A 19,283-nucleotide genomic window follows, 5' to 3' on the forward strand; every position below is an offset into this window, starting at 1 on the left:
GCTGTGCAAAAGCTTCTTATCTTGATGAAGTCCCAATAGTTCATTTTTGCTTTTGTTTCTTTTGCCTTTGTGGATGTATCTTGCAAGAAGTTACTGTGGCCGAGTTCAGAACGGGTGTTGCCTGTGTTCTCCTCTAGGATTTTGAGGGAATCTTGTCTCACATTTAGATCTTTCATCCAATAAATAACATCTTTTTAAAAAGAACTACTATAAATAACTTTTTACAAATAAGAAGAAAATAAATATATATTTTTGAAGTGACTTCTGTGCATTCCTCCCAGCTGGGTTACTTTAATGGAAGTACCTTGAGCTATAAATAAAGTTTTTTCCCCCTCTTCTCTGCAGAAAAAGCTTGCAGCTAGCATTCTATGTGAGCTAATAATGACTCCCTTACAGCCTTTTCATTTGACGAGGGCAGGGATAGTTTCAAATATTTTACTTCTTTAAAAAAAATTCTTTTTACTTTTTATATTTTTTCACAGCTGAGTTGGGAGTAGGAATTTGATTTGGCCCTCAGATTTATTGAATCCATCTAATAATATAAGTTATTTTTATGGTAAGATTATCTTGTCTCATATAATCAAAATATTTTGCAAGAAACAACATAGAGTTTTTATTCTAAGGACAAGCACAAGATATGAAGAGAGCAAACATAAACAAATACCATTTTCTTTTTGTATAAGGTTGGACAGCACTTCACGAAGCTAGTGTAGGAGGATTTTATCAGGCAGCAAGTGAACTATTAAAAGGTGGAGCACATGTGAATATCAAAGGAATGTACCAGATCACTCCTCTACATGATGCTGTGATAAATGGCCATTATAAGGTATGTGATGCTTTTGTTTGCAAAACAAATACTAAGTTCTACAAGTATTAAAAATCTCTAAAGCCTATCAATAGAAATTGAGTTTTAGTTCATTCTGCTAGTGGATACTCAGAATATGTAATAAAATTTTACTGTGTTATAGATTTGTTGTTCCCAATATCGTAGATGCCATTTTATTTATTTATTTATTATTTATTATTTTTATTTTTTAATAAATTAATTTTTTATTGGTGTTCAATTTACCAACATACAGAATAACACCCAGTGCTCATCCCATCAAGTGTCCCCCTCAGTGCCCGTCACCCACTCACCCCCACACCCCGCCCTCCTCCCCTTCCACCACCCCTCGTTCGTTTCCCAGAGTTAGGAGTCTTTATGTTCTGTCTCCCTCTCGGATATTTCCCACACATTTCTTCTCCCTTTCCTTATATTCCCTTTCACTATTATTTATATTCCCCAAATGAATGAGAACATACACTGTTTATCCTTCTCCGATTGACTTATTTAACTCAGCATACTACCCTCCAGTTCCATCCACTTTGAAGCAAATGGTGGGTATTTGTCGTTTCTAAGGCTGAGGAATATTCCATTGTATACATAAACCACATCTTCTTTATCCATTCATCTCTCGATGGACACCGAGGCTCCTTCCACAGTTTGGCTATTGTGGACAGTGCCGCTAGAAACATCGGGGTGCAGGTGTCCCAGCGTTTCATTGCATCTGAATCTTTGGGGTAAATCCCCAACAGTGCAATTGCTGGTTGTAGGGCAGGTCTATTTTTAACTCTTTGAGGAACCTCCACACAGTTTTCCAGAGTAGCTGCACCAGTTCACATTCCCACCAACAGTGTAAGAGGGTTCTCCTTTCTCCACATACTCTCCAGCATTTGTTGTTTCCTGCCTTGTTTATGTTCCCCATTCTCACTGGTGTGAGGTGGTATCTCATTGTGGTTTTGATTTGTATTTCCCTGATGGCCAGTGATGCAGAGCATTTTCTCATGTGCATGTTGGCCATGTCTATGTCTTCCTCTGTGAGATTTCTCTTCATGTCTTTTGCCCATTTCATGATTGGATTGTTTGTTTCTTTGGTGTTGAGTTTAATAAGTTCTTTATAGATCTTGGAAACTAGCCCTTTATCTGATACGTCATTTGCAAAAACCTTCTCCCATTCTGTAGGTTGTCTTTTAGTTTTGTTGACTGTATCCTTTGCTGTGCAAAAGCTTCTTATCTTGATGAAGTCCCAATAGTTCATTTTTGCTTTTGTTTCTTTTGCCTTTGTGGATGTATCTTGCAAGAAGTTACTGTGGCCGATTCAGAACAGGTGTTGCCTGTGTTCTCCTCTAGGAATTTGAGGGAATCTTGTCTCACATTTAGATCTTTCATCCATTTTGAGTTTATCTTTGAGTATGGTGCAAGAGAGTGGTCTAGTTTCATTCTTCTGCATGTGGATGTCCAATTTTCGCAGCACCATTTATTGAAGAGACTGTCCTTTTTCCAGTGGATAGTCTTTCCTCCTTTATCGAATATTAGTTGACCATAAAGTTGAGGGTCCACTTCTGGGTTCTCTACTCTGTTCCATTGGTCTATGTGTCTGTTTTTGTGCCAGTACCACACTGTCTTGATGACCACAGTTTGTAGTACAACTTGAAATCTGGCATTGTGATGCCCCCAGATATGGTTTTCTTTTTTAAAATTCCCCTGGGTATTCGGGATCTTTTCTGATTCCACACAAATCTTAAAATAATTTGTTATAACTCTCTGAAGAAAGTCCATGGTATTTTCATAGGGATCGCATTAAACGTGTCAATTGCCCTGGGTAACATTGACATTTTCACAATATTAATTCTGCCAATCCATGAGCATGGAATATTTTTCCATCTCTTTGTGTCCTCCTCAATTTCTTTCAGAAGTGTTCTATAGTTTTGAGGGTATATATCCTTTACCTCTTGGTTAGGTTTATTCCTAGGTATCTTCTGATTTTGAGTGCAATTGTCAATGGGATTGACTCCTTAGTTTCTCTTTCTTCAGTCTCATTGTTAGTGTATAGAAATGCCGCTGATTTCTGGGCATTGATTTTGTATCCTGCCACGCTAGCAAGTTGCTGTATGAGTTCTAGCAATCTTGGGGTGGAGGCTTTAGGGTTTTCTATGTAGAGTATCATGTCATCGGCGAAGATGGAGAGTTTGACTTCTTCTTTGCCAATTTGAATGCCTTCAATGTCTTTTTGTTGTCTGATTGCTGAGGCTAGGACTTCCAGTACTATGTTGAATAGCAGTGGTGAGAGTGGACATCCCTGTCTTGTTCCTGATCTTAGGGGAAAGGCTCCCAGTGCTTCCCCATTGAGAATGATATTTGATGTGGGCTTTTCGTAGATGGCTTTTAAGATGCTGAGGAATGTTCCCTCTATCCCTACACTCTGAAGAGTTTTGATCAGGAATGGATGCTGTATTTTGTCAAATGCTTTCTCTGCATCTAATGAGAGGATCATATGGTTCTTGGTTTTTCTCTTGCTGAGATGATGAATCACATTGATTGTTTTACGAGTGTTGAACCAGCCTTTGTCCCAGGGATAAATCCTACTTGGTCATGGTGAATAATTTTCTTAATGTACTCTTGGATCCTATTGGCTAGTATCTCGTTGAGAATTTTTGTATCCATGTTCATCAGGAATATTGGTCTGTAATTGTCCTTTTTGGTGGGGTCTTTGTCTGGTTTTGGAATTAAGGTGATGCTGGCCTCATAGAACGAATTTGGAAATATTCCATCTCTTTCTATCTTTCCAAACAGCTTTAGTAGAATAGGTATGATTTCTTCTTTAAATGTTTGATAGAATTCCCCTGGGAAGCCATCTGGCCCTGGACTCTTGTGTCTTGGGAGGTTTTTGATGACTGCTTTAATTTCTTCTCTGGTTATTGGCCTGTTCAGGTTTTCTATTTCTTCCTGTTCCAGTTTTGGTAGTTTGTGGCTTTCCAGGAATGCGTCCATTTCTTCTAGATTGCCTAATTTATTGGCGTATAGCTGTTCATAATATGTTTTTAAAATCCTTTGTATTTCCTTGGTGTTGGTAGTGATCTCTCCTTTCTCATTCATGATTTTATTTATTTGAGTCTTCTCTCTTTTCTTTTTAATAAGGCTGATAATGGTTTATCTATCTTATTAATTCTTTCAAAGAACCAACTCCTGGTTCTGTTGATCTCTTCCACAGTTCTTCTGGTCTCGATTTCATTGAGTTCTGCTTGAAGTTTAATTAACTCTCTTCTTCAGCTGGGTGTAGGGTCCATCTGCTTTTTTTTCTCTAGCTCCTTTATATGTGAGGTTAGCTTTTGTATTTGAGTTCTTTCCAGTTTTTGAATGGATGCTTGTATTGCAACGTATTTCCCCCCTAGGACTGCTTTTGCTGCATCCCAAAGATTTTGAGCGGTTGTATCTTCATTCTCATTAGTTTCCACGAATCTTTTTAATTCTTCCTTAATTTCCTGGTTGACCCTTTCATCTTTTAGCAGGATGGTCCTTAACCTCCATGTGTTTGAGGTCCTTCCAAACTTCTTGTTGTGATTTAGTTCTAATTTCAAGGCATTATGGTCTGAGAATATGCAGGGGACTATCCCGCTCTTTCTGTATCGGTTCAGACCCGATTTGTGACCCAGTGTGTGGTCTATTCTGGAGAAAGTTCCATGTGCACTTGAGAGGAATGTGTATTCAGTTGAGTTTGGATGTAAAGTTCTGTAGATATCTGTGAAATCCATCTGGTCCAGTGTATCATTTAAAGCTCTCGTTTCTTTGGAGATGTTGTGCTTAGAAGACCTATTGAGGGTAGAAAGAGCTAGATTGAAGTCACCAAGTATCAGTGTATTATTATCTAAGTATTTCTTCACTTTGGTTATTAACTGGTTTAAATATTTGGCAGCTCCCACATTCGGGGCATATATATTGAGGATTTTAAGTCCTCTTGTGGGATAGATCCTTTAAGTATGATATAGTGTCCCTGTTCATCTCTCACTACAGTCTTCGGGGTAAATTTTAGTTTATCTGATATAAGGATGGCTACCCTTGCTTTCTTTTGAGGACCATTTGAATGGTAAATGGTTCCCCAACCTTTTATTTTCAGGTTGTAGGCGTCCTTCTGTCTAAAATGAGTCTCTTATAGACAGCAAATAGATGGGTCCTGCTTTCTTAACCAGTCTGAAACCCTGCGTCTTTTGATGCAGTCATTAAGCCCGTTCACGTTCAGGGTTACTATTGACAGATATGAGTTTAGTGTCATCATGATATCTATTCAGTCCTTGTTTTTGTGGATTGTTCCACTGAACTTCTTCTTAAAGGGGAATTTTAAGAGTCCCCCTTAAAATTTCTTGCAGAGCTGGTTTGGAGGTCACATATTCTTTCAGTTCCTGCCTGTCTTGGAAGCTCTTTATCTCTTCTTCGCGTTTGAATGAGAGCCTTGCTGGATAAAGTATTCTTGGTTGCATGTTCTTCTCATTTAGGACCCTGAATCTATCCTGCCAGCCCTTTCTGGCCTGCCAGGTCTCTGTGGAGAGGTCTGCTGTTACCCTAATATTCCTCCCCATCAAAGTCGATGATTTCATGTCTCTTGCTGCTTTAAGGATCTTCTCTTTATCTTTGGAATTTGCAAGCTTCACTATTAAATATTGAGGTGTTGAACAGTTTTTATTGATTTTACGGGGGGATCTCTCTATTTCCTGGATCTGAATGCCTGTTTCCCTTCCCAGATTAGGACAGTTTTCAGCTAGGATTTGTTCAGATACATATTCTGGCCCTCTGTCCCTTCGGCGCCCTCGGGAACCCCAATTAAACATAGGTTTTTCTTCCTCAGCCTGTCGTTTATTTCCCTTAATCTGTCTTCATGGTCTTTTAATTGTCTGTCTCTTTTTCCTCAGTTTCCCTCTTTGCCTTCAACTTGTCTTCTATGTCACTCACTCGTTCTTCCACCTCGTTAAGCCTCGTCATTAGGACTTCTAGTTTGGATTAAATCTCATTCAATTGATTTTTAATTTCTGCCTGATTGGATCTAAATTCTGCAGTCATGAAGTCTCTTGAGTCCTTTATGCTTTTTTTCTAGAGCCACCAGTAGCTGTATAATAGTACTTCTGAATTGGCTTTCTGACATTGAATTGTAATCCAGATTTTGTAACTCTGTGGGAGAGAGGACTGTTTCTGATTCTTTCTTTTGAGGTGAGGTTTTCCTTCTAGTCATTTTGCTCAGTGCAGAGTGGCCAAAAACAAGTTGTATTGGGAAAAGTAGAAAAAGAGAGAGAGAGAGAGAAGGAAAGAAAAGAGAAAAAGAAAAAAGAAAAAAGGAAGAAAAAAAGGAAAAAAGAGAAGAAAAAGAGAAAGAAAAAGAAAGAAAGGTGAAAAAAAAGGGTGGGGGAAGCAATCAGAAATTGAAAAGCAAAAAAACAACCACATGGGGGAGTATCTTCTGTTTCTGTATACTAAGTCCCTTGACTTCCCCCGGAACTTGTCCGTCTCGCTGGTCTTCTGGGGGAGGGCCTGTTTTCCTGATTTTCAGGCGTTAGCAGTTGGGGGAGCTCCTCTGCCCCCTGCCTGGTGCCGGGCTCAGTGGGGGTTGTTTACCCCGTGAGGCCCCTGGAGGAACAACCCCAGTGGCTGCGGCATCTCTGGAAACCTGGATTCAGCCCCCGCAGTAACTCTGCAGTTCTCCCTCTGCAGGGGCCTGGAGGCTCCGGGGCGGGGCCGGTGATCTGCTCAGCTCCAGGCAGGAGTGTCCTTGCTGTCCTGGGACCTCCCAGCCTCTGCCTGTCCCGGGGGAAGGCCGGATCCTGGGCTGTGTCCCGGCGACCTGTGCTCCCGGTCTGTGCTATTGGATTCGTGCTCCCGGACGCGCAGCCCCCTCCGCAGAGCCGCTGCCCCGAGCCCCTCCGAGCTGCTCCCGGGTCAATGTGTGCACGCTGCAGCCCTTAGGGAGCTCCGCGCACTCTCCTGCGCCCACTGCAGGTGTCTGTTAGTGTCCCAGGGAGTCTTTGGGCATCCCCGCCCTCTGGGGTCCTGCTGTAACTCCCTGCAAGAGCCTTTCCGCCCGGGAAGGTTGGTGCAGCTCCTGCTTCTCCGGGCCGGGGCTCTCCTGTCCTGGGGACACCTGTCCTGGGGACACTCGCCCCGGCCTTAGTCCGGCTCCTCGCCGGGCCCCTCCCCCTTGGGTGCCTTTTGTTTTTATTTGTTTTATTGTTTTATTTCTTTTTCCCCGTCTTCCTACCTTGATAGAAGCACAAACTCTTCTCACTGTAGCGTTTCAGCTGTTCTCTCTTTAAATCTCAGGCCGAATTCATAGATTTTCAGGATGATTTGAAGGTTATCTAGGTAATTTGGTGGTTACAGGTGATTTGGGGACCTTACTCTTCCGCCATCTTGCCCCTCCTCCCCATAGATGCCATTTTACCTGTTACCTTTAATAAGTACAGATCATGTTTTAATTATACATAGTATTTTTTTTTTAACTTACACTTCTTCAAGATTTTTTCAGTGTGGTGCTTTATAGGTTTTACCAGAAAGTTTCCTGCTTGTAGTGTTACACAGTGACATCCAGTCCTGGTAGGAGGCGTCCAGCTTTATGGACACTAATGTCACTTTCAGGGTCTCTTGGTCTAATGATCAGTCAGGATATATTAGCATAGATGTGCCAGTGGTTAAGGTATCAAAATACTGCAGTGGTTAAGGTATCAAAATACTGCAGTTCCATACAAGTCGGTTCATAGTAGGTGCAGTAATAGTAATTTTAATTAAGGTGATTGATTTCAGCACACACAGTTTATTTCAGAAGTCACTTAAGCTCTGAGCTTCCCAGACATTTTTCTCATTTAGGCACCACACTACAGGACTGAAACATTTGCTGAAAATACCTTGTTACTTGTTTTAGATATTGGAAGTTGTCTCTGGGTTCAAACTCCTAGGGTAGGAAAGGGAGCTAATCAGCTCGGCTCAAGAAGTTATGTTCTACATACTTCAGAAGAAATGTCTAACAAGAAGGGCAGGAGAATCCTACTGGGAACCACAGGCATAACAGATGGAGCTATCCCTTCCTAATCTGAAACAGTTCTTCAGGAAAGTTTAAGCTCTTTTTCCTTTTTTGATTATGTATCACTTGCTAGTAGGTGGTCGCACATTGAAAAGAGCTCTATGGGGAGAGAGTTCTGCTTGGGGCCTAATTTAATGGCCAGAAGAATGCAGGTTTGAACCAGTGATGGTGTGAGCCCTCTCTGTCCTTTACCCCTCTTTAAAGCTGGCCTCCATTAGAGAGAAACCTCATGCCAAAGCACTTCTCCCTCTCCTCACGGCCCAGGGCTGACCTATCCTAGTCAGGAGTCTTTTCTCTGAGCACTTTACTTTGTATTCTTTTCTTTCTCAGTTCTTCTTTTGTCCTATCTGTAACTTGGCTTTAGGCAATTTCTGCTTCCCAGGCTAGAACTGGTTATCTCCTGTCTGCCCTTTGCAGATAGGTAGCGTTCTCTTACTCCCTCAGTGACATAAGAGACCAAAGACACATGCCTCTGACTCCATAATTTCCACACTACTTATCTCACCCCCTCTTGCCAAACTGTATGTTCCTATGACTCATGTGATTCTGGCACTGTGGTGTATCATGACTGACTGACAAGACAGAGGTGGAGGCCTAGAGACTGGCCATGAGAATTAAAAGCTGAAACCCAGTGAGGTGAAGTCACTGTCTTCTTTGTTCTCTTCCCCCTCTGTTTAACAGTGGGGGCCCAAAAAAGTTGCTTAACCTAGCCCAAGAGAGATTTCCAAAACTCCAGGTCGGTTCTGGACTGACTTACGAACCAAAGTCTTAAGAATCAAAGTAGGGCAAGACTGGATGATGGAGTAGGGATGTTAGGAGTGTCAGATGAGGATCTAGGCTAACCTTGGGGGAATCTCTTATGTAATGCAAAGATGATCAGAAGAAAGATTTAGACTCTGAGTATTGTATTGCTCCTATGGCTTAGTTGGCACAAGACTAAAGATGTCAGACAGGTAAGCCCTGGGAGCCTGATGCTGGATTCAGCACCTGGAGTGTGAGCTTCTTAAATATTTCAGAGTTGGAGGAACTTGAATATATGCTTTCTTAAGGAATTGACTTTTATACTAAAAGATGAGAGATACTAAAAGATAATACCCTATTTTTTAAAAAGTGAAAAGCCATTAATATTTGCAGTAGTCTAAATCTTTAGAGACAGAAATAAGAATAAGAAGGGAAGGTAGAGAGTGGGGAATAGAGAGTAACAGGTCATGGTTAAAGGGTTTCTTTTAGGGGGATTAAAATATTTCAAAATCAGATTATGATTATAGTTACACAACTCTCTCAATATACCAAAGAACATTGAATTATATTTTTTAAATGGGTCAGTTGTATGGCATGTGACTTATATCTCAATGAAACTGTTAAAAAGATGGGATCCCTGGGTGGCGCAGCGGTTTAGCGCCTGCCTTTGGCCCACGGCACGATCCTGGAGACCGGGGATAGAATCCCACGTCCGGTGGGATTTGTGGTTTTAACAAAGCTTTTATTTGATGAAGTGTTCTGTGGTGTATGAGTATGAGATGTTGAATTGGAGATTGGTTGACAGTGTTACTAGGGTTCACATATACTGAAAAAATATCCCTCAGACATAGTGATTATGCATTTTATGTGTATCGAGTGAACTCTATTATCTAGTTTGATTATATATTCTGTTATACTATAAAGAGCCAAACTGGGATGCCTGGGTGGCTCAGTGGTTGAGTATCTGCCTTCGGATCAGGGCGTGATCCTGGAGTCCTTCAACAGGCTGGAACACAACTGTGTTTTGTTGTGAGAATTTTAAAGAAATCTCATACATCATAGCATTTTACTCATATTTATGAGTATTTACCTGAGCCTACATCTCTAACAGATAAGTGCTTTTTTTTTTAACACCCACAATATCATCTCACTTAATAAATATTGGCAGTTTCTTAATACCATACAATACCCAGTCCATATTCAGATTTCCCAGGTTATCTAAAAAATATGTTATTATTATTATTAAAGATTTTACTGATTTCTTTGAGAGAGAGCGAGAGAGCACAAGCAGGAGCAAGGGCGGAGGGAGAAGCAGGCTCCCTCCTCAGGAACCTGATATAGAGGTTGATTCCAGGACTCTGGGATCATGACCTGAGCCAAAGGCAGACACTTAACTGACTGAGTTAACCCCAAGCACCCCTAAAAGATGTGTTTTTATAGCAAGTTTTTGTTTGAATCAGTATCAATCAAGGTTCATTGTGGCTCTTAAATATATTTTAACCTATAACAGTCCTTCCTCTTTTTTATGTTTTCTTATGTCTTCTAGAATCTGGGTCTTTGTCTTGAAGAATTTCTTAAACTCTGGATTTGGCTAATTTTTATTTTTGTGGTGTTGTATAGCTTGTTTCTTCTTACGTTTTTTGCAAATGGATAATCTATTTAGAGACCACAGTCTGGGTGCTAGATGTGCTCGTTGGTATTGGAAACCATTGCTTTTAGGCATTTTCAGTAAAATACATATTTTTCAAGTTAGAGGATATATGAAGAAAAATAATGAGTTCATACTGATATTTCTATTTTAAATTTAATATTGTAGATTTGTATTAATTTTGATTCCATATTCATCTCTTTTTCTCTAAGGCTCAACATTTGTTTTTACTACATTAATTTACTTCTTTATTGTATAATATACTTAAAATATTACTATTAGCAATAATATAATTAATATTAACACTATTATTATTATTAACAATAAAACTACTAATGAAATTTTTTGTAGTTCCCTTTTTTTTTCTTTTAAAGATTTTATTTATTCATGAGAGACACAGAGAGAGAGGCAGAGGAAGAGGAAGAGGCAGGCTCCCTGTGGGGCACCCGATGTGGGACTTGATCCCCGGGGACTCCAAGATCACGCTCTGAGCCAAAGGCAGATGCTCAACCACTGAGCCACTGGGGCATCCCTTGTAGTTCTTTCTGTTTTATGCATATTTCACTAGCAGAGTATAGTCAAGATACTGTCTTTTCAAGTACTCGAAAGAATTTTATTCTGAGTACTATGATAAGCAAAATGAGTCAGAGAAAGATGAATACTTTATGATTTCACTCACATGTGGAATTTAAGAAACTAAACAAACGAACAAGGGGGAAAAACAGGGGGGAGGAACCAAGAAACAGACTCTTAGCTATAGAGAACAAAATGATGATTACCAGAAGGGGTGTGGACAAGGGGATGGGTGAAATAGGTGATGGGGTTGAAGGAGTGCTTTTGTTTTGACGATCACTGGGTGACGTATGGAAGCAATGAATCACGTATTTTATACTAAAACTATTATTACCTGTGTGTTAACTAACTTGAATTTGAATAAAAACTTTCAAAAAAAAAAAACTTTCAAAAAAGAATTTTATTCTCTATCCTACTTGTTTCTAACATAAGGAAGTCAGCTCAGCTGATTTTAGAGGGAAGAAAGCATTTGATTCAATAGTATGATTAAAGGTGAAAATCCATAAGCAAACTTAAAGTAAAAGTATATTTTCTTAAGGAGTCTACTATTTGATAAGCCAAAGAAATGGGGATTGTGATGTCAGTCACTTACTGAAATGGCTCTGCTTGTTCTATTTAAGAACCTGTGGTAGCTTTAACATATGTCCACAAATTTTTTAATACTCCTCCTTTCAAAAGGTAGAGCCTGATTCTCTTCCCCAAGATTGTAGGCTGAACTGTCAGTGACTTGCTTCCAACAAATAGAACATGGCAGAGGTGACAGTACACGACTTCTGAAGCTGGATTTTAAGTATCATAGCTTCTTCCTTGTTCTCTCTCTTCTCTTGCTTTTGGTTCATTATATGAGGAAAGCCAGGTGTATATGGAGGATGCCACAGTGCTCAATGGACAGGTCTACATGGCAATGAACCAAGGTCTCCGTCCCATAGCTGTGTGACCAAAGCATCTTAGGAAACACCTTCCAGCCCCAGTCAGGCTTTTACATAATTGTATCTCCAGCCATCCTCTTGACTACATCCACATAAGAAACTAACCTCTACACCTCCAGCCCACAGCAGTGTCTCCCAGTATCACTCGCTTGGGACCTCCATCCTCACCTTAGCTTGAAATGGACCCCAATGGCTCCTCCTCCACCAGGGGCTCCTGCAGATGCTCTGTCTCCTGCAGATGCAGAGTGCAAATGTATCTCCTTCAAGAAGAGCTACTGCTTCTCCTGCCCCATGGACAGTACCAAGTGTGCCCAGGACTGTATCTGTAAGGAAGCATCAGACAAGTACAGCTGCTGTGCCTCCTGTGGAGGAAAGCCTGTTACAGATGTAAATAGACCAACATATACAAACCTGCAGTTTTTTTACTTTTTTTATCCTACCTAGACCCAGTTGCTGCATTCCTGATTCTGTAAAATATTTGAATGACAGTAATCTCATCTAGACTATTCTAGCAAAAAAAAAAAAATGAATAAAGAATAAAGAAGACAGAGATAGAACCTGATACAAAAGCACCTGCCTGTGCTTCTCCCAAATTCCTGACCCACAGAAACTGTGGGATTATAAATATTTATTATTCTTTTAGCCACTTTGTTTGGGGGTAATTTGTTAGGTAGTAACACAGAGCTAATATAAAACCTAAACGTAGGTTTAAAATAAGAAGGAGGGGTGCCTGAATGGCACAGTTGGTTGGCCATCCAATTTTTGGTTTCAGTTCAGGTCTTGCTCTCAAGGTCATGGGATCAAACCCCACTTGGGCGCCCAGTGCAGAGTCTGCTTAAGACTTATTCCCTCTCCCTCAATGCCTCCCACTTGTGCTCATTCTCCCTCTCTCAAATAAATAAACCTTTAAAAAAAGGGGGGGGGATACTCAGCAAAAGTCATTTATTTACTGCCTTTTGGTGAGAAAAGACATTTAAAGTTAGAAAATATGTAAAGTAGGCTTCAGAATTCATAATATTAAGACTATAGAGGGAAATGGTAAGTGTGGATATTTGCTGAAGCAAGACTATCCATCCATTGCCTAAGTCAGGGACTTCCAAAGTAATGTATCCACTCCCTTGGAATCATCAACTCAGATTTCCAGGAAAGAGGGCCTCTAGCCCTTGCCTTTTCCCTTCTTCCAGTCCCCTTTCTCATGCTCCTTGATTCTGAGTCACTCTCATACTACATGGGTTATTATTTGACACAAAACTTCCAGAGATAAATAATATAGTCCTTTTGGCAACTCCCTTACAAAACTTCTTTCCTAAAAGAAAGCTGTGTACTCAATATTTTCTTTGCTGAACAATACGTGAAGATCTAGACATAAATTTGTTTTCTTGTTATACTGGCTTATATATGAATTATAGATTTTATTATATTTATTTTATTTTCAAGTTCCCCATCTAGCGTTAAATTGTCATAATAAAATAGTTTGAAAAGCAGAATTGCCAAGTCTTAATAATTTTTAAAGGATCTGGCTAATATTGTCCCTTTATGGTGTTATGTTTTTCTCTCCTAGAATGCTTTGTTATAAAAAAAAAAGAATATATATATATTTAATTTGGAGGTATATAAAATTTACAGAAATTCACATCCTTTTTATCATTCCAGATATTAACATGAAAATGTAGGCTCCTTTTAGTGTAGTGCTGTGTAAAGCCTACTCCCCACATCTTCCTTGATTACATGCATTCTTTTATTAAATAATATTTATTGAATATTTACTCTAAGCTAGACACTGAGGCACTGGGAATATAAAGATGATTAAGACATATATGTAGTAGAAGCTTGGAAGCAACTTAAACATCTGTCAGTAGGATACTGGTTAAGTAAAGTACAGTACATTCTTTATTGAATGTACTATTCAATAGTACATTGACTAGTAGAGTATTACTCAGCTTCTAAAAATAACGAAGTTGATTTTATACAGATATGGTACAATCTCTAAGCTCTGTTGTTCAGGTGTGAGACATAGAGGAATGTATATAATATATGACCACTAGCATAAGAAAAAAATGAGTATACATATGTATATACCTGTTGGACTAGATTGACTGTGGAAAAATTCAGAAGAAACTATAGCCAGGACTTAGGAAAAAATTGGATGACTGGAGGACAGGGGTAGAGGAGGGGAAAATATTTCTCATATATTTTAATGAGCCTTCTGTATTTTGAACTATATTCATTAATATCCTATTCAAAAATAATTAATTTTAAAAGAAAAACATAGCCCCACCCTCAGAAACCTTAGCCTACAGGAGAGACAGATATATAAGAAATAACAATAATAATATATGTTGGGCAAGGTGATAAAATATATACCTAAAAGAAGGGAGAGGTCATTTTTCTCTAGAGGAGTAGTGAATGGAAGGTCAGGGCGCACTTCATGGAGGAGGGGTCTAGACACTAACAGTGTTTTGTTGTGAGAATTTTAAAGAAATCTCATACATCATAGCATTTTACTCATATTTATGAGTATTTACCTGAGCCTACATCTCTAACAGATAAGTGCTTTTTTTTTTAACACCCACAATATCATCTCACTTAATAAATATTGGCAGTTTCTTAATACCATACAATACCAGTCCATATTCAGATTTCCCAGGTTATCTAAAAAATATGTTATTATTATTATTAAAGATTTTACTGATTTCTTTGAGAGAGAGCGAGAGAGCACAAGCAGGAGCAAGGGCGGAGGGAGAAGCAGGCTCCCTCCTCAGGAACCTGATATAGAGGTTGATTCCAGGACTCTGGGATCATGACCTGAGCCAAAGGCAGACACTTAACTGACTGAGTTAACCCCAAGCACCCCTAAAAGATGTGTTTTTATAGCAAGTTTTTGTTTGAATCAGTATCAATCAAGGTTCATTGTGGCTCTTAAATATATTTTAACCTATAACAGTCCTTCCTCTTTTTTATGTTTTCTTATGTCTTCTAGAATCTGGGTCTTTGTCTTGAAGAATTTCTTAAACTCTGGATTTGGCTAATTTTTATTTTTGTGGTGTTGTATAGCTTGTTTCTTCTTACGTTTTTTGCAAATGGATAATCTATTTAGAGACCACAGTCTGGGTGCTAGATGTGCTCGTTGGTATTGGAAACCATTGCTTTTAGGCATTTTCAGTAAAATACATATTTTTCAAGTTAGAGGATATATGAAGAAAAATAATGAGTTCATACTGATATTTCTATTTTAAATTTAATATTGTAGATTTGTATTAATTTTGATTCCATATTCATCTCTTTTTCTCTAAGGCTCAACATTTGTTTTTACTACATTAATTTACTTCTTTATTGTATAATATACTTAAAATATTACTATTAGCAATAATATAATTAATATTAACACTATTATTATTATTAACAATAAAACTACTAATGAAATTTTTTGTAGTTCCCTTTTTTTTTCTTTTAAAGATTTTATTTATTCATGAGAGACACAGAGAGAGAGGCAGAGGAAGAGGAAGAGGCAGGCTCCCTGTGGGGCACCCGATGTGGGACTTGATCCCCGGGGACTCCAAGATCACGCTCTGAGCCAAAGGCAGATGCTCAACCACTGAGCCACTGGGGCATCCCTTGTAGTTCTTTCTGTTTTATGCATATTTCACTAGCAGAGTATAGTCAAGATACTGTCTTTTCAAGTACTCGAAAGAATTTTATTCTGAGTACTATGATAAGCAAAATGAGTCAGAGAAAGATGAATACTTTATGATTTCACTCACATGTGGAATTTAAGAAACTAAACAAACGAACAAGGGGGAAAAACAGGGGGGAGGAACCAAGAAACAGACTCTTAGCTATAGAGAACAAAATGATGATTACCAGAAGGGGTGTGGACAAGGGGATGGGTGAAATAGGTGATGGGGTTGAAGGAGTGCTTTTGTTTTGACGATCACTGGGTGACGTATGGAAGCAATGAATCACGTATTTTATACTAAAACTATTATTACCTGTGTGTTAACTAACTTGAATTTGAATAAAAACTTTCAAAAAAAAAAAACTTTCAAAAAAGAATTTTATTCTCTATCCTACTTGTTTCTAACATAAGGAAGTCAGCTCAGCTGATTTTAGAGGGAAGAAAGCATTTGATTCAATAGTATGATTAAAGGTGAAAATCCATAAGCAAACTTAAAGTAAAAGTATATTTTCTTAAGGAGTCTACTATTTGATAAGCCAAAGAAATGGGGATTGTGATGTCAGTCACTTACTGAAATGGCTCTGCTTGTTCTATTTAAGAACCTGTGGTAGCTTTAACATATGTCCACAAATTTTTTAATACTCCTCCTTTCAAAAGGTAGAGCCTGATTCTCTTCCCCAAGATTGTAGGCTGAACTGTCAGTGACTTGCTTCCAACAAATAGAACATGGCAGAGGTGACAGTACACGACTTCTGAAGCTGGATTTTAAGTATCATAGCTTCTTCCTTGTTCTCTCTCTTCTCTTGCTTTTGGTTCATTATATGAGGAAAGCCAGGTGTATATGGAGGATGCCACAGTGCTCAATGGACAGGTCTACATGGCAATGAACCAAGGTCTCCGTCCCATAGCTGTGTGACCAAAGCATCTTAGGAAACACCTTCCAGCCCCAGTCAGGCTTTTACATAATTGTATCTCCAGCCATCCTCTTGACTACATCCACATAAGAAACTAACCTCTACACCTCCAGCCCACAGCAGTGTCTCCCAGTATCACTCGCTTGGGACCTCCATCCTCACCTTAGCTTGAAATGGACCCCAATGGCTCCTCCTCCACCAGGGGCTCCTGCAGATGCTCTGTCTCCTGCAGATGCAGAGTGCAAATGTATCTCCTTCAAGAAGAGCTACTGCTTCTCCTGCCCCATGGACAGTACCAAGTGTGCCCAGGACTGTATCTGTAAGGAAGCATCAGACAAGTACAGCTGCTGTGCCTCCTGTGGAGGAAAGCCTGTTACAGATGTAAATAGACCAACATATACAAACCTGCAGTTTTTTTACTTTTTTTATCCTACCTAGACCCAGTTGCTGCATTCCTGATTCTGTAAAATATTTGAATGACAGTAATCTCATCTAGACTATTCTAGCAAAAAAAAAAAAATGAATAAAGAATAAAGAAGACAGAGATAGAACCTGATACAAAAGCACCTGCCTGTGCTTCTCCCAAATTCCTGACCCACAGAAACTGTGGGATTATAAATATTTATTATTCTTTTAGCCACTTTGTTTGGGGGTAATTTGTTAGGTAGTAACACAGAGCTAATATAAAACCTAAACGTAGGTTTAAAATAAGAAGGAGGGGTGCCTGAATGGCACAGTTGGTTGGCCATCCAATTTTTGGTTTCAGTTCAGGTCTTGCTCTCAAGGTCATGGGATCAAACCCCACTTGGGCGCCCAGTGCAGAGTCTGCTTAAGACTTATTCCCTCTCCCTCAATGCCTCCCACTTGTGCTCATTCTCCCTCTCTCAAATAAATAAACCTTTAAAAAAAGGGGGGGGGATACTCAGCAAAAGTCATTTATTTACTGCCTTTTGGTGAGAAAAGACATTTAAAGTTAGAAAATATGTAAAGTAGGCTTCAGAATTCATAATATTAAGACTATAGAGGGAAATGGTAAGTGTGGATATTTGCTGAAGCAAGACTATCCATCCATTGCCTAAGTCAGGGACTTCCAAAGTAATGTATCCACTCCCTTGGAATCATCAACTCAGATTTCCAGGAAAGAGGGCCTCTAGCCCTTGCCTTTTCCCTTCTTCCAGTCCCCTTTCTCATGCTCCTTGATTCTGAGTCACTCTCATACTACATGGGTTATTATTTGACACAAAACTTCCAGAGATAAATAATATAGTCCTTTTGGCAACTCCCTTACAAAACTTCTTTCCTAAAAGAAAGCTGTGTACTCAATATTTTCTTTGCTGAACAATACGTGAAGATCTAGACATAAATTTGTTTTCTTGTTATACTGGCTTATATATGAATTATAGATTTTATTATATTTATTTTATTTTCAAGTTCCCCATCTAGCGTTAAATTGTCATAATAAAATAGTTTGAAAAGCAGAATTGCCAAGTCTTAATAATTTTTAAAGGATCTGGCTAATATTGTCCCTTTATGGTGTTATGTTTTTCTCTCCTAGAATGCTTTGTTATAAAAAAAAAGAATATATATATATTTAATTTGGAGGTATATAAAATTTACAGAAATTCACATCCTTTTTATCATTCCAGATATTAACATGAAAATGTAGGCTCCTTTTAGTGTAGTGCTGTGTAAAGCCTACTCCCCACATCTTCCTTGATTACATGCATTCTTTTATTAAATAATATTTATTGAATATTTACTCTAAGCTAGACACTGAGGCACTGGGAATATAAAGATGATTAAGACATATATGTAGTAGAAGCTTGGAAGCAACTTAAACATCTGTCAGTAGGATACTGGTTAAGTAAAGTACAGTACATTCTTTATTGAATGTACTATTCAATAGTACATTGACTAGTAGAGTATTACTCAGCTTCTAAAAATAACGAAGTTGATTTTATACAGATATGGTACAATCTCTAAGCTCTGTTGTTCAGGTGTGAGACATAGAGGAATGTATATAATATATGACCACTTGCATAAGAAAAAAATGAGTATACATATGTATATACCTGTTGGACTAGATTGACTGTGGAAAAATTCAGAAGAAACTATAGCCAGGACTTAGGAAAAAATTGGATGACTGGAGGACAGGGGTAGAGGAGGGGAAAATATTTCTCATATATTTTAATGAGCCTTCTGTATTTTGAACTATATTCATTAATATCCTATTCAAAAATAATTAATTTTAAAAGAAAAACATAGCCCCACCCTCAGAAACCTTAGCCTACAGGAGAGACAGATATATAAGAAATAACAATAATAATATATGTTGGGCAAGGTGATAAAATATATACCTAAAAGAAGGGAGAGGTCATTTTTCTCTAGAGGAGTAGTGAATGGAAGGTCAGGGCGCACTTCATGGAGGAGGTTACTTTGAGAAGTACTAACAAGTTAAGGGTTGACTGTTTTTTCCCTCACTCTGAGGAGGAGCAGCAGCAACACAGATATAGATGGAAGACATAACAATCTCCTGAAATCTGTTATATGTACTACTCCAGAACCCAGTGCTAATTCTTGGTATAACTGCTGGCTTCATTTCACCAGCACCTAAGCTATATACATTTCTGACCTGTCCTTCCTCCTTCAGTCCCTCTCTCTTTCCCTCTCCCTATCGGCCCCTTCCTCTCTTTTTCTCTCCCTCTCTCCCTTTTTTTTTTTTAAGAGAAGGATTTATATATCAACAAATTATGATTCAGTAGCAATTACATAAATTTTTTTATTGGGAAAAGTTGTTATAGGTAAACCCAAACTCTGTTATTAAAAGAAATATCAGAGAGGCATCTGAGTGGCTCAGTGGTTGAGTGTCTGCCTTTGGCTCAGGTTGTGATCCTGGGGTCCTGGGATGCAGTCACCGTGTCA

General features: G+C 38.8%; 1 protein-coding gene and 2 pseudogenes across 5 annotated transcripts in view; all 3 read left to right on the forward strand.

Annotated features, from left to right (window-relative positions):
* Nucleotides 1–19,283, forward strand: part of ANKRD31 (ankyrin repeat domain 31) — a 133,992-nt gene that overhangs the window by 49,977 nt on the left and 64,732 nt on the right. For all 5 annotated transcript variants that reach the window (XM_041751877.1, XM_041751876.1, XM_041751875.1 and 2 more), the window contains one exon: nt 684–826. In XM_041751877.1, coding sequence (XP_041607811.1) covers nt 684–826 — 143 coding nt within the window. The remainder of the gene's footprint in view (nt 1–683; nt 827–19,283) is intronic.
* On the forward strand, nt 11,951–13,347 carry LOC121489422 (annotated as a pseudogene).
* LOC121489424 lies at nt 16,535–17,931 on the forward strand (annotated as a pseudogene).

The sequence above is a fragment of the Vulpes lagopus genome, chromosome 4 (assembly GCF_018345385.1).
Source record: "Vulpes lagopus strain Blue_001 chromosome 4, ASM1834538v1, whole genome shotgun sequence".
In the NCBI taxonomy this organism is placed as follows: domain Eukaryota; kingdom Metazoa; phylum Chordata; class Mammalia; order Carnivora; family Canidae; genus Vulpes; species Vulpes lagopus.